At 47.6% G+C, this 16,317-nt stretch overlaps 1 protein-coding gene across 1 annotated transcript in view; it reads right to left on the reverse strand.

Moving 5' to 3' along the window:
• Positions 1-16,317, reverse strand: part of SYT6 (synaptotagmin 6) — a 242,379-nt gene that overhangs the window by 101,718 nt on the left and 124,344 nt on the right. Inside the window, exon 2 of the mRNA XM_030220970.1 lies at positions 8,316-8,667. Coding sequence (XP_030076830.1) covers positions 8,316-8,667 — 352 coding nt within the window. The remainder of the gene's footprint in view (positions 1-8,315; positions 8,668-16,317) is intronic.

Raw genomic sequence — 16,317 nt, forward strand, 5'->3', positions numbered from 1 at the left:
ACGGCGGGTTGACGGTGGGTTGGTGGCGGGAGGGGGGGCAAGAGGGTCGTCAGCAGGGGAGTCCAGGGCCAATTCTACAGGGGCCCAGGCCCCCATGGTGCCACGTAGCTATGTCCCTGGCGCATTCATTTTGGAACGCTTATGAAATGCCCAATTCCCCATCCAAAGCCATGCCCCCTTTGAACTGCGTGCATTAGAATACAGGTGTACTTCATTACAGAATACACTTAGCGAGTTGTGCATGTAAATTCTAATTATTGCCAATTAGTGCTCATTATTGTTTGTTGAGTGCTGTTAGCGATGCTAATTAGCTTGTTAAGCCAATTAAGTTCCAAGCGCTGTTATAGACTATGCCTGCATTTTAGCACGGATCTCTAGGCACAATATATTGAATCCAGGGGTTAGTGAAAAGGGGGTGTGGCCATGGGAGGGGCATGGACAGGTGAAGGGCATTCACTAAAGATACGCGCAGTATTATAGAATTTGCGAGATCTGCGCCCAGTTTACGTGTGATGATTTACACTAGGTTTCAGTTGGTAGAAATCAGGGCTTTTTTTGAGGGGGTATGGAGTAGTCTGCTAAAATTGACCCATGGACCCCAAGTTTTAATGAACGAACTCAGGTTCTACACACTAATTCTGCCTTTTCATATATTGTGATTGGTTGCAGGGGGCCTGGCTTTTATGGGGTGGGCCCTGAAGGGTGGTGTAGCATTTGAGTACCGGCACCTTTTTTAATAGAAAAAATTCACTGGTAGAAATCCTCACACCCAAAGTGGACCCTGGCACTAGGTGCTGTTCGGTAAACTGTGTACAACTCAGAGCACCGTTTATAGAAAAGCACTCAGGGCTCATTTTTTCAGTGCCCAAACTTGGACGCTCTTTACTGAATCTAGTCTGAAATGTCACTCTGGAAAAATATTTATCTTCTAAGTCTTCCAAAAGTACCAACTTTTGCTGTGCAATTAAAATATCCATTTCTACACTAGCTCCTTCTATCGCCTTTTTCCTTTTAGAGGAGTAGCCTAGTGGTTAGTGCAGCGGACTTTGATCCTGGGGAACTGGGTTCGATTCCCACTGCAGCTCCTTGTGAATCTGGGCAAGTCACTTAGCCCTCCATTGTCTCCCCCCCCCCCCCCCCAAGTACAAATAAGTACCCGTATATACTATGTAAAGTGCTTTGAATGTAGTTGCAAAAACCACAGAAAGGCAGTATATCAACTCCCATTTCCCTTTCCCTTCCCTAGGTAAATAGGAACAATTAGAAATCAAAAGATTATCTGATCAGGGTTCAAATCACACTATCACTCCCCTTGTGATCTTGGGCAAGTCACTTAACCCTCCATTGCCTCAGTGGTCAATATTAAAAACAATTTAACCAGGCAACAGAGGCTCAGCTCAATTAAATTGCACTGCCCAGCTCTAGAGCAGATATTCAATTTCACATAACCATAGAGTTTTGCTGGTTAGTGCCAGGGCAGTCTAGGAGCAGAGTGTTGGGGGAAGACCAGGAAGTTATCCGAGCACTACCAATAACTAACAGCCGTAAAGGACCTGGGTACCAGCACTCAGCTAACTTCCAGCAGTTGGGCAGGACCCAAATGTTCAGTGCTGCTGCCTGGAGTAGGCGTTCGGTCAAATTCAGCCTGCACAGGGCAGCGCCTTAAAAATTACTGACCACTGCTGAATATTGATCCCCGATATTGTTCCCAAACCTATCCTGGGGAACCCAGTCAATTAGGTTTTCTGGATCTCCACACTGAATATGCATGAGAGAAATCTGCATGCTGTGGAATATTCATTGCAGGTATCCTGAAAACTTGACTGGTTGGGGGGCTCCCCCAGGATAGGTTTGGCAACCACTGTAGTAAACCCTTCAGTACCTGAATGTAACTTGAGCTACTACTGGGAAAAGGTGTGAACTCAATCCAAAATCCCCCTCGGGGCTTAGCCAGACCTCGATGGGAGGGGGGCCAGATCCCAAGGTGGGGGGGCACATTTTGGCCCACCTCTCCACCACCATCCCCCGCTGCCACTTCCGCCCCCCCCACCACTCCTGCCGTCGCCGCACATAGGTACCTTGGCTGGCGGTGGGTCCTCAACCCCGCCAGCTGAAGTGTTTGTCCCGCGCTGGTCTCGCATTGCCTGTCCTGTTCTCAGTCACGCGCCGTGCACGCTCCTTTTAAAGGAACATGAACGTGCGCGAAGTGTCGCACATGCTCAGTTTCGCTAACAAGTGTGCGTGGCGCGACCGAGAAGAGCAGGGTAGGCAATGCAGCGAGACCAGCGCGGGACAAACGTTTCAGCTGGCGGGGGTTAGGGACCCTCACCCGCCAAACTGGGAGCCCCCAGATCCAATTTGGGGGGAGCCCAGGCCCCCGTGGCCCCCCATTTCTACGCCACTGATCCCCCCTTCCACTTGACCCACCCATTCTAGCTAGTGGTGAAGTCAGGCAAAGCCCTTCCTTTAGCCACAGACTGCAGAGATGGCTCTAATTTTATTCCCTGTTTTGTGCAATAAAAGTCTAAAGGCTGGAAGCTGCTAATTCCATCTGACAAAGCACCATGTCACCAATATTCCTCCTGCTCTCCCTGCCACATAACCAAATTAAAGTAACCACAAATATATTGACAGCTTGACACAATGAGGTCAAGTGATGAGACAAAAAAAGGCCCCAAATGCCTCCGATGAAATCAAATAGCTCCCAATGAGACTGGCAGAGCATGTCGGCCTGCCTGAAGAGGTTACTCGGAGAATAATTTAACTCCAAAGGATGCTTCAGCCACTCTACAGGGCTCAAAGTGCTGCAGAGTAGAATCAGGCTTAATGAAAGAGAACCAGAAGGGAAAATATGAATCAGGAGATGCTATAGAAGGGAAAGATAGGACTGAATCACCAAAAAAGGTTACATTCTTTTCCTGGTATTAAAATTTCCGTAATTATAAGGTCCACTACATTTAGGGATCTATTTATGAAGCCACATTGCGAAGTTAATGTTGGGTTTATTTGAGCAGTTAACATCGAGCTCAAAAACCAATTAAATGTGCCAAGTTAATGCTTCTTTCCCTGGATTCTGTTTAGGTCACCCAAAATAGGCGTGGATCCCAGTTCCGCGCCTGAACTAATTAGTCAGTTGGGGCTGATATTCAGACTGTGGAAGGTAGGGCTGTCTCCACTGACTTAGCACTGTACATCTGATTTATTTTTGGCCGGTTCCCACTAGTGGAGGAGTGGCCTAGTGGTTTGAGCACCGGTCTTGCAATCCAGAGGCGGCCGGTTCAAATCCCACTGCTGCTCCTTGTGATCTTGGGCAAGTCACTTAACCCTCCATTGCCTCAGGTACAAACTTAGATTGTGAGCCCTCCTGGGACAGAGAAATATCCAGAGTACCTGAATGTAACTCACCTTGAGCTACTACTGAAAAAGGTGTGAGCAAACTCTAATTAAGTAAGTTAACTGGCTGGTCAGTTAAGCTGGAACTGGTCAAAGGTATTCTAGGTATTCCATGGCCAAATCTCATGCTGAAAATCACCAGATAGCTGTTAACCGCAAATTCTCAGTGGGTTATGGTCGGCCATGTGCCACTGAAAATTCATTGCTAGCTAGCTATCAACCAGGTGCCATTCAATACCAGTTAAATGGTTTTGAATATCGAGGTGCCAAAAATCAGTTACTGGTGTTTACAAGCACTTAATTGGCAGTAAGGAGTTATACATGGATCTGGCCTACAACCTATTCTATAACACGTGCACCTAAATTTCATAGCACACAACTCCAATGGAGGCGTGGCCACGGTAGGGGCATAGGTGGGTTGGGGTGTTCCCAGAAATTAGGCACGATGTTGTAGAATACCTACAGTTACGCGACTAACTGCCATCAGGTAGGTGCCAGCCTTTACCCCAGCTTTTGGCAGGCGAACGAGCTCACGTCCAGTGTCAGCCATGAGAAGCTCAGGCAGATGATCAAAAGCAAATGCCAGGGCTAGAGGCTGTTAGCGCCATACTAGCGCCGGCGTTTGCTACCGCCCCATGATCAGAGCCCTTGAGCACGTGAAACAATGCGCTCAAGGGCTCTTAGCGCAAGTAGCATGCAAATGCATGCTAAACAGGGCTCTTAGCGCAAGTAGCTTGCAAATGCATGCTAAACAGGGCTCTTAGTGCAAGTAGCTTGCAAATGCATGCTAATCAGCGCTTAATGCATTCATCCCCAATGATCAGCGACCAGCGCACCAAAGATTGGGTCGCTGGCCGCAACAAACCCTACGCCAGCTCTGAGCTGGCGTTAGGGTTTGCAGATCATTGGGGAGGAATGGTGAGCCCTGTCCAGCAGGCCCCCATTCCCCCCTACAGCAAACCTGCCAGTGAGGGCAGTTGAGGACGTCCAAATTTTGGACGTTTCTGCAATGGGCATTTAAGGACGTCCCAAATTGGATGTTTCTATGAGAAAGTCGTCTTTCTCATAAAAACATCCAATTTTGGACGTCCTTAACTGCCCATTGCAGAAACGTCCAAATTTTGGACGTCCTCAACTGCCCCGTCGCGATACCTCTGGCACCCCCTTGAAATTTGGCCGTCCCTTCAACAGGGCAGTTGAGGACGTCCATCTTCCGATTTAAAGATGGGCGTCCTTCTCTTTTCATTGGTCTCCAGCCCAGACCCGTCACACAAGTGCGGGAGGATTGTGCTGAGCGCATGCTCAGGCACAATTCTCCCGCACTTCTACCCCATAATCAGAGATAATTGCGCTGCTTAAATTTGCATGCATTATCTCCGATCATAGGTCTAATAGCGCCCCGCGCTGTTCCAGCACTATTTTAGAGCGCTGTTTGGAACAGCGCGGGGCTTTTGACCATCTGCCTAAGTTACTATTTTGAAGGGCGTTCTGCACAGAGCATCCTTTACAGAATACTATCTTAGCATGCATTATACCGATGCCTAACTTTGAGTGCCATTTACTGAATTTGGCCCCCTGTGTGTTGAATTTGGCCACCTGTGTGTTAACTGCTGTGTTAAATACTAATCCCCCCCCCCCCCATTTTATAACAGGTCACCTAAAGTTAGACATTAACTGGTGCATCTTCATGGTGGTTTGTTCCACATCAAGCCTCTGAATTTTCAACCCAAAGTGGATTGTGGAAACGCGAATCATTATATTTTGAACAATAGCTCATGCGATTATTGTTGATTTGCTGAATTGACCCCTTGAGGCAGACATTGCTTTACGCCGAAACAAGGCCCGTGTCAAGTCACAAATAAAGCACACTTGTACCATTCTTGAGAGCCCTTTGTGCTTCGTTTTTGGACTGTTGGTGTTGTGTACTTTGACCCTCTCCGTTGTATGCTGTTGAGATATTAATTGACCACATAAGTTATAGACTAACTAGCACTTACGGATGTGATGGTTACAGTTATCTGCATAACTGCTAACCATGTGCCCAACCATATTCTATAGCATAGGTGTGCAACTCGTTTAGCACGGAAATGCAAGGAACAATGGCGTAGCCATGGGGGGGGGGGGGGGCTTGGGAGCCTGGACCTCTCACTAGAACTGCAGCATCCCTTTATCTTTGCTGGCAGGGATGCCGAGGCGCTGCCAGCCAAATAAATACAGTGCCACCACTCCCCTCCTCCTCGCGCTACTTCCTTCCTGCATGCCGGGACTTCTTGCGTATGCTCAGAGCAGGAAGGAAGCAACCAAGGAGGCGGACAATGGAGGCATTCTATTTATTTGGCTGGCGGGGGTCTTAGTATCCCGCCAGCAAAAGTATGGCTAGCATGCACGGGGGAGGGGGGAAGAAGGGGGAGAGTAATGTGTTGCCCCCCCCCCCCCCCAGTCTACCCCTGGGCAGCTCCAAAATTGCAGGGCTGGCTACGCTACTGACAAGGAAGTGTATACATGGGCGGGGGTTGGGTGGGACATAGCTGGATTCTGTCTTATAGTAAAAAGAACAGAATGGGCTGTTAATCCTAAACAGGTAATCTAATACTCCAGAGAACTGAAAAACAGCCAAACACAATCCAAAGGGTTGTGTGGAATGAATGAAAACAAATGAGGAAAGTGGGAAAAACCCTCAGGAACCAAGGCTTCTGCCAAGGTCTAATCAACAAGACACTGTTATCTATAATAGTGATCAAGTTTCTTTCATGGGGTAAATATTCCCTACTCCACTCATTCAAAAATGACCATAATAGAGCACAAATATTTTATACAAAAAAGCCCATAATAGAGCACAAATATTAAAGATAACTGAGTAACAAAAATTGTTCAAGCTACAGCATGGCATGCATCAACTTAGCTTAATAAATGCTGGCTTGATAACCCCACAGTTTGTTTGTTTTTTGGTTACATTTGTACCCCGCGCTTTCCCACTCATGGCAGGCTCAATGCGGCTTACATGGGGCAATGGAGGGTTAAGTGACTTGCCCAGAGTCACAAGGAGCTGCCTGTGCCTGAAGTGGGAATCAAACTCAGTTCCCCAGGACCAAAGTCCATCACCCTAACCACTAGGCCACTCCTCCACTGTTGCTACTATTGGAGATTCTACATGGAATGTTGCTATTCCACTAGCAACATTCCATGTAGAAGTCGGCCCTTGCAGATCACCAATGTGGCCGTGCAGGCTTCTACATGGAATGTTGCTAGTGGAATAGCAACATTCCATGTAGAATCTCCAATAGTAGCAACATTCCATGTAGAACCTCCAATAGTATCTATTTTATTTTTGTTACATTTGTACCCTGCGCTTTCCCACTCATGGCAGGCTCAATGCAGCTTACATGGGGCAATGGAGGGTTAAGTGACTTGCCCAGAGTCACAAGGAGCTGCCTGTGCCTGAAGTGGGAATCCAACTCAGTTTCTCAGTTCCCCAGGACCAAAGTCCGCTACCCTAACCACTAGGCCACTCCTCCACTCCACAGTTCAACTGTTGATTTTCAACGGGGCCCTCTTCGTTTCACCCATAACAGGGCTTCATCAGGAACCACTCAGTTGGATCATACTGACAGGGGTATCGGTTGTAAGAGAAGTTTAGTCAGCTTGAGACCGAGCTTAGGTGCTGCATGCTATTGACATGGCATAATTGAGCATGCCCAACAGTGGTGGCAATACCATTAGGCCACCTGAGTCGGGGGGGCCTCGGGTGGCAGTCTTTCTGGAGCAGCATCTCCCCCCCTTCCTTCTTCCACCCCTTTCCCTGAATGTACCTTCTTTTTCCATAAGGCAGCAGCAGCGATTCCCATATGCTGCCCTGCAGCTGGCACAGGCCTCTTCTCTTTACTGCGGTCGCCTCTCTGATGTAACTTCCTGTTTCCTCAGAGGCGGGCCGCAGTAGAGAAGAGGCCATTGCCGGTGGCAGGGCAGTTTATTGTTACAATCAAAGCGGTATAAATATTATATACAGGTCCTTATTTTGTACCTGCGAATGGAGGGTTACATGACTTGCCCAGAATCACAAGTTGCTGCAGTAGGAATCGAACCCAGTTCCCCAGGTTCTCAGGCCACTGCACTAACCACTAGGCTACTCCTCTACCTTCAACTAACCTCACAGCTCCAAAAAGTTGGAAGACTTGTCTTTGGACTTTGGTTCTTATCCTCCTTTATTTATTTATATGAACTGACCAACTTCCGAAAACTGCCGAAGACCCATCTTTTCGACAAGACATACCACAATGACTAAAACATATGAAATCCCCACATATATCTAGCAAGCATTGTTAAAAGTGCCTCATATTATATCTTGATCATATTTTCCATTACCATGCAACCCAAAAAGCTTCTGTAACACTAATGTCAACTCTCCTCTCATTTCCACTATCCACGATATATTGTAAGCCACATTGAGCCTGCAAAGAGGTGGGATACAAACGCAATAAATAAAATTTAGGAAACAATTGAGGCCTTGTTATCCTCCTGGGCCTTCCCTTGCATTTTAAGTTTTGGGTTATTTTAGTTGTTTTCAATGTTTTATGTAAAGCATTTTATCTTAAAATGTACATTTTTCTACTAGTATTAATTTTATTGATTGTTTCATTGTAAATTTTGCCATATTATGTAACAATCAACTTCTAACAAACATAAGCATACATCTACTTGCAAATCTATCTTGTGTATATTCATTGCAGGTTTCCTAACAGCCCTTGAGGACCAGAATAATCCACCAGTGTTAAACGTTGCAAGCACCCGCTGGAGCAGACAGCTATGGCACCGGTAAAAAAAAAAGTAGTCCCATCTGTAAATAGAGGACACCACTTAATTTTCACTTGTTAATTAGACACAGACAAGCAGTACTCTCTAGAGAACAGCAAGAAAAGTCTCACCTTGTAGAAGATGCCGGCTCTGTGGTTTGTCTCTGTATTCGAGTACGGCGCATGATATGCTCCCTCATGGACATTTGCACCTCAGCAGGGATATCGGGTGAGGTGTGGCTGATTTTAACGGCTGCCTCCAGGAAACCGATGGTGTTCGTGTCCTTCATCTTGTCTGCCATGGCCTCCTTCTCAAAGTCCAGTCCAGCCAGGTTCACCGTGTTCTGGGGGACAGTAGAGTTAGAAAGGATGGGCTTGTTCCTCCAGGGCACCCAACACAGCTTCCAAAAGAGAAAGAAAAAAACTGCCACCAGGGCGAGTCCGCAAACAATAACCGTCACGGCAAGGAGGCTGACGGAGAGTTCTAGAGGGCAGACAAGAGGAAGAGTGACCCGGGGGGGGGGGGGGGGGATATAGGAAGAATATGGAAAGACAGGAAGAGGGATGGGGGGAAAAAAAGAAAAGAATGGTTGTGAGAAAGTCTTAAAATCAGCTAAAGAGATGGCAATTACTCTGTGGGTCACGCTTAAGCAGCAGTGAAAACTGAACATATTAGGGACCCCTCTCATATTTTCTATACAAGAGACATCGAAGGCCATAGAATCCCAGATGCATTTACTTCTAGTGAATCTGAATTCAGGTTCAGGCTGGAGGAAATACCAGACAGGGAAGGAGTTTGTTAACGAACACATGGTGGACAAAGTCATTCACATACGAAAGCCGTTCGATGGCTTGCTTGCATGAAATGAATTGGTGATCTCAGTCCGGTTTCCCAGAGACAGTGCTACAAACACCATCACTACTGAAACCAACCAGCATCCTACTTGGCCATCTGAGCACACATGGTCAAGACCTTAACAAGGATGGTGGCTGAATTACCTTTCCACTTGGGACTCGATTTCTTAAATCAGGTGGTCCCAACAAGGCAACAGTCCATTGATGGGACACTACGGAGAAACCTTGCATTCCCTTCACCCTGCCTCTGGAAATGAAACTAAGAAATCACTGCTATTTTGAGAGCTTACTTAAAACTGTTCTGCTGTTTTAAGTAAACCCTCTAACCCTCTATGAAAACACAGTATTTGAAGACATGTCCCATTATTGAATAGAAAACAAATCCCACAGTGCTCATCTATTTCTAAATCACCAGGGTTTTTTTTTAAACATTCATACAGCTAGTGTAAACAGCATATGAAACTTAGGACATGTCCGATAACGTTGTTGTGAGATAGCATGCTGCATCATGTGACCCCCATGGCATTAACCTCGTTTATTGCACATCAGGGAGCGACTGACCAATGGCTGGAGAGCTTTAATAATAGTTGATGACATCAGAATGTGTTCTAGAAGCCCTACCTTCTCAAGTCCTGGGTGCATGGAAGATCCACACAGCTGCACATATCCATTAAAACTAAGTTATGTTTATTGAAGGTTGCAACTAGATACAAGCCAAGTCTATAAATACTGTTGAAGGGAATATATTCTTATAACTAACTGGATCTTCTGAAATTAAATGATTTGTACTTCAATAAGACTAAAGAATAACTGGAAGGTCATATTGGTCTAATTTGGGGTTTATGTATTGTCCTCTGGCAATTACAGCTTGGCATGGCTAATAAATGTGCAAGACTTAATTATGAAAAAGAAAAGCTCTTTGTTCAATGAATGGCAATGCCTGTATTACTATGCAGGGGTCCTGGCTTCTCTGCTCCTTGGGGTGGCTGGAGCTTGGGATGCTGCTGAGTTTTGCCCACTACCCAATTATGCCAAGGATGGTGATAAAGGGTGGGAGAAGCAGCATCAGAAGGGGTATCCATAGCAGAGTGGAGTGATGTGATGGATACAGATCTTCAATGCACCTGGCGCTGGCATGACCCAACTTCTTGGCTTCTGACCTGGACTGGAGGGTGTTTATTGGTGACCCTGAATTTTGATTCCAGGTGGACATGTGTTCTGGGTTCTAAGAGCTGTGGTCTTGGACCTTTGCTACAGTATGAGGAAGAGATAAAAAAATGGTGAAGACTCCTAGCCCCGAAGCCCAGTAAATCAATTATGCTGAAAGCCCAATGAAGGAGGAGAAAATTGCCAGACCAAAAATGTACAAATCAAAGCTCCATTAGTTAACTTACATTCCAAAACTCAGCTCCAGGTAGAAGTATTGCATAGTTAAGGAAATTCTCATGGATCCCAGGAGGAAGAGAGACCAACATTTAGCAGAGATGCCTGACCATTCTTATAAAGAGACACAATAAGGGATAGATTCGAGAAAGTGTCACAATTTAGATGCCAGGATGATGCACGATAAGTGCAAATTCAATTATATCAGTTCTGTGTAGAAGTGCCATTATAGAATACTAGCAAAAAAGGCCCGTTTCTGACACAAATGAAACGGGCGCTAGCAAGGTTTTCCTCGGAGTGTGTATGTTTGAGAGAGTGTATGTGAGAGTGACTGTGTGAGAGAGAGAGAGAGAGTGAATGTGCGAGTGTGTGTGTGAGAGAGAGAGAGTCTGGGTGCGAGTGTGTCTGTGAGAGAGAGAGAGAGTGTGTGTCTGTGAGAATGAGAGTGTGTGCAAGTGAGTATGTGAGACACAGTGTGAGAGAGAGTGTATTTCACACAGCTACAGTGTGTGCGAGAGAGAGAGTGTGTGAGACACAGACTCTCTATGAGACTGAGTGTATGAGACCAAGAGAATGTGTGAGTGACTGTGTGACACATAGAGAGTGAATGTGATACAGTGTGAGAGACAGTGTGTGAGAGTGAGAGAAAGACATTGTGTGAGAGAGTGTGAGAGAGAGAGAGAGAGTGTGTGTGTGTGAGAGAGAGTGTGTGTGTGTGTGACAGAGATACCTCCCCCCCCTCTGGTGTCAGGCCCCCCCCCCTTCCTTCCCTCTCTCTGGTGTCAGCCCCCCCCCCCCTCTCTCTCTCTGGTGTCTGAGCGTTACTGTGCAGGACGCTGGGCTCTGGCTGTGCTTCAAGGAACTGACCAATCCTATTTAATAGAATGCACCTCCAACATTCTGAAGCCGAGAAACCTCGTGTGGTTGGTCACTTCTGCTTGTGACGAACCCGGAAGTACGTGATGTCAATTCAGGAGATGGATACAGAGAGCAGGAATGCCTCAGCCATGCAGTCAGCTTCAGAATGTTGGAGGTGCCTTTTATTATATAGGAAAGGAACTGACCAATCCTATTTAATAGAATGCACCTCCAACATTCTGAAGCCGAGAAACCTCGTGTGGTTGGTCACTTCTGCGTGTGACGAACCCGGAAGTACGTGATGCCAATTCAGGAGATGGATACAGAGAGCAGGAATGCCTCAGCCATGCAGTCAGCTTCAGAATGTTGGAGGTGCCTTTTATTATATAGGATTAGCATGTCTGCAGTTCCGTGTCCAGCTGTAGATGCGAGTGCTGACACCATGTCAAAGGCTGGTGTATCCTCGCATGTAATCGACAGTTAAGCGTGTCACCTCTAGTATTCTATAACTTGCGTGCCTAACTCCTAGGCAAGCTCCTGACCTGTCCATGCCCCTCTCATATCCATGCCCTGCTCTCTCTTCCTCCTCACGTCCTGCATGCTCCTTGTAGTGAAATTGAGTTTCACTAAAAGGAGCGTGCAGGATGTGAGGGAGAAGAGATAGCAGAGCAGGCAATGCGGAGGCGCCAGAGACCGGTGCTGGACAAGGCTTCAGCTGTTGGGGGTTGGAGTAGGGGCTCCAGAAAAAGGAGGACAGATTGAGCCAGTCCGGATTTTACTTCCATTGCTCTCAGTGGAATATGGTAACCCTAGGTTGGGGACCCCCGTCAGCCAAGGTATTTGCTGCAGCTGTGGGTGGGGAGCGGCAGGATGGAGGGGGGGGGGAGTGGCAGGGGGTGGTGGGGGGGCAGCAGTAGGGTGGCAGACCAAAATGTGCCCCCCCACCTCGGGCTCTGGCCCCCTCCCACCATGAGATCTGGCTGCGCCCCTACATCTCACTAGGGTTACCATATGTCCAGATTTACCCAGACATGTTCTCTTTTCGAGGGCATGTCCGGGCAACCGGGCGGGTTTTGCCAATCTGCCCATTTGTCTAGAAATCCGGACAAACGGGCAGATTGCTAGCCTCCCCTCCCCTTACTTACTAGTGCCCTGGTGGTCTAGTGACCTCTTCCGCCTTCGGGGCAGGAAAGAGCCCCCTCTTTCCTGCCCGGAGCGCTGCCCTGCATGCATCCTTCCTGTTGCTGATCCTCGGCGCCGATTCAAAATGGCCGCCGAGAGTTGAAGTGGCCTCGTGAGACTTCAACTCTCGGCAACCATTTTGAATCGGCGCCGAGGATCAGCCACAGGAAGGATGCATGCAGGGCAGCGCTCCGGGCAGGAAAGAGGGGGCTCTTTCCTGCCCCGAAGAGGTCACTAGACCACCAGGGCACTAGTAAGGTAAGGGGAGGGGGGTGATGGGGGGGGCGACGGGGTATATGACAGGGGGAGGGGAAAATGTGACAGGGGGCGGAGCGAGGGTGTGAAAGGGGGTGGGGCGAGGGTGTGAAAGGGGGCAGGGCGGATGTGAAAGGGGGCAGGGCATGTGTCCTCCTTTTTAGGGGACAAAATATGGTAACCCTATTCTCCCGCCTCTACCTCCTTTCTCATTAGTTGTGGCTCTATGTTTCCCAGCGCTTGTGTTTTCCCTTAAAGACAGGAAGATTGATAAGACCCTGTGTGGGTTCTAACTCTTGTTATTTAAGGTATAAGTGTGACAGGTCTTGCTTGCTGTTGGGTAAGTCTCTATGATCCCTTTAGGAAGTGGAAGGTGCACCTGGGTAGAACATCACTTCCTGTTGTTGTTGAGGGTTATAATAAAGCAAGTAGTTGAGGCTGTTTATCTGGCCTGAGCATGTCTGAAAATGATACACGATGTCAGAAGTAAATTAGCCATGGAAAAGCCGCAAATCGATTCTGCTTCCAATACCACTGAGTTTGGCAGGGACTGAGCTACGAATTTTAAGTGTTTCAAAAGGGAGTGACATAATTATGAAACTGCAGCTGACCTGGAGGCAGTGGCGTAGCCAAGGGTGGGCCCAGGCCCACCCAGTATCAGCACACCTAAGAAGTGGCTGGCAGGGATCCTCAAGCCCTACCAGCCAAAAACTCCCATCAACTGTCCCTCCTGCATACCTTGTAGATAGCAGATCTTCACCTGCAGCGAGCAGTGACTGATACATGCTGTTCGCACCGGTCCTGCAGCCTTCCCACTGATATGTTCCCGCCTATTCAGAAACAGGAAGTTGCGTCAGTGGGAAGGCCGTGGGGCCAACATGAGCAGTGTGTATTAGTTGCTGCTCGCTGCCGGTGAAAATCTGCTACTTAAAAGGTATGCGGGGGAGGAGGGATGTTTGAGAGACCATATGGCATGCAGGCAAGAGAGGGAGAGACCAAATCACTTGTGGGACAGGGCGGGGTTCTTCTGCCCAAAATTGGGTGTCTGGCTACTCCCCTGCCTGGAGGAACAGTCAATGAAAACATGCTCTGGCATTCTGCTGGCATGTATTGGCACGGAAGCAGATGAGCTGTATCAGACCATGACCTTTGAGAGCAAGGCAGCCAAAACTGATGTGAACAAAATGCTGGACATTTTCGAAAATTACTGCATCAGAGAAAGAAATATGACTAATGAAAGGTGCAAAAAACAAACAAACCCCAAACACTCCCACAAAATGAACAAAAAAAAAAAAAGGAGTGAAAGTGTCCACAATAAGTCAGTTCTCGGATAAAACAGATAAAAAGTTTATTCACAAATGCAAAATCTCAAAATGATTTCATCCAATATAGTACGTAAATATTTTCAAAGCACGTAGCCTTCCAAAGTTCCATAGGTTTCTATGGAACTTTGGAAGGCTAAGTGCTTTGAAAATGAGCCCCGACGCGTCAACAGGTGCCCAGAAGGAACTGTTTCCATTGCACCTCAATCTGTGAGCAACTTGTGCTATATATAAAGAGCTTTTTTTTTCTGTTTAAGAATACTATTTTTGGCTGCACAAACCATTTCAATATCAGAGACGTTTTCTGCTTCGTATAGCGCTTCTTTCACATCCACTTTCCTTTATTTCTCAATTTGGCTCTCCTCAATCTGTTTTTGTGTCTGCGATGGCTCTCTGGTTGTCCTGGTTTCAGGGTTCATTTGTCTTGTCATGTTTTAAGCAGCAGCATACCTACCTCATATGGCACCCGAGCAGGGGCGTAGCCAGACCTCACGGTGGTAGGGGGCCAGAGCCCGAGGTTGGGGGCACATTGTGAGTGCTGTCCCGCTGCCACCCCCCACCACCACGTCTTGTCTCACCTCCTCGCCCCCCCCCCCCCCACCGCTTCACCTCCCCCCTACCACCTTGCCTCACAAATACCTTTGCTGGTGGGAGTCCCCAACCCCCACCAGCTGAAGTCTTCTTCAGCGCCAGTCTCCGGCGCAGCCACGTTCGCTGCCTACCCCCTGCTCTTCTTTCTTCTTGTTCCTCTTTCTCTGATTTATATTAAATTTACTACTTAGTAGCTTCATCGCACGCCCCCTAGTCCTAGTATTTTTGGAAAGAGTAAACAATCGATCCAGGTCTACCCGTTCCACTCCACTCACTATTTTATAGACCTCTATCATATCTCCCCTCAGCCGTCTCTTCTCCAAGCTGAAGAGCCCTAGACGCTTCAGCCTTTCCTCATACGGAAGTCGTCCCATCCCCTTTAACATTTTCGTTGCCCTTCTCTGTACCTTTTCTAATTCCACTATCCACCTTATAATTGAAAGAGAAAAACGCCTAGATTTCGACCCAAATTGGGAGATAGACGTTTATCTCACAAAAACGAATAAATCGGTATAATGGAAAGCCGATTTTGGACGTTTTCAACTGCACTCCATCGCGGAAGCGTACAAAGTTGATGGGGGCGTGTCGGAGGCATGGCGAAGGTGGAACTGGGGCGTGGTTATCGGCCGAGGAGAGATGGGCGCCTTTCGCCGATAATGGAAAAAAGTATGCGTTTGTAGCTAAAATTTAGGGCACTTTTTCTGGACCCTGTTTTTTCACGAATAAGGCCCCAAAAAGTGCCCTAAATGACCAGATTACCACCAGAGGGAATCGGGGATGACCTCCCCTGACTCCCCCAGTGGTCACTAACCCCCTCCCACCACAAAACATGTTTCACAACTTTTTATTTTCACCCTCAAATGTCATACCCACCTCCCTGGCAGCAGTATGCAGGTCCCTGGAGCAGTTGTTAGGGGGTGCAGTGGACTTCAGGCAGGTGGACCCAGGCCCATCCCCCCCCTACCTGTTACAATTGTGCTGCTTAATGCTTAGTCGTCCAACCCCCACAAACCCACTGTACCCACATGTAGGTGCCCCCCTTCACCCCTTAGGGCTATAGTAATGGTGTAGACTTGTGGGCAGTGGGTTTTGAGGGGGATTTGGGGGGCTCAACACACAAGGGAAGGGTGCTATGCACCTGGGAGCTCTTTTACCTTTTTTTTTGTTTTTGTAAAAGTGCCCCTAGGGTGCCCGGTTGGTGTCCTGGCATGTGAGGGGGACCAGTGCACTACGACTCCTGGCCCCTCCCATGAACAAATGCCTTGGATTTATTCGTTTTTGAGCTGGGCGCTTTCATTTTCCATTATCACTGAAAAACAAAAACGCCCAGCTCACAAATTGTCGAATAAAACATGGACGTCTATTTTTTTCGAAAATACGGTTCGGTCTGCCCCTTCACGGACCCGTTCTCGGAGATAAACACCCATGGAGATAGACGTTTTCGTTCAATTATGCCCCTCTATATCTTTTTTGAGATGCGGCGACCAGAATTGAACACAGTGTTGGCCAGTTCATTTTATCTCTGTGTGTTTTACGAGGTCTCCTGAGGAAGACTGATTTGCCGAAACACAGCCGACGTAGGAGCCATCTGTACAGCACATGTATTGTAACACCGAGACTGTGCACCTGTTGGCCTATTACACGCTTATTGTGATCACTTCCAGTCCTTTTTTTTCTCATGTTTATTT

This window comes from Microcaecilia unicolor, chromosome 12 (genome assembly GCF_901765095.1).
Source record: "Microcaecilia unicolor chromosome 12, aMicUni1.1, whole genome shotgun sequence".
Taxonomy (NCBI): Eukaryota; Metazoa; Chordata; class Amphibia; order Gymnophiona; family Siphonopidae; genus Microcaecilia; species Microcaecilia unicolor.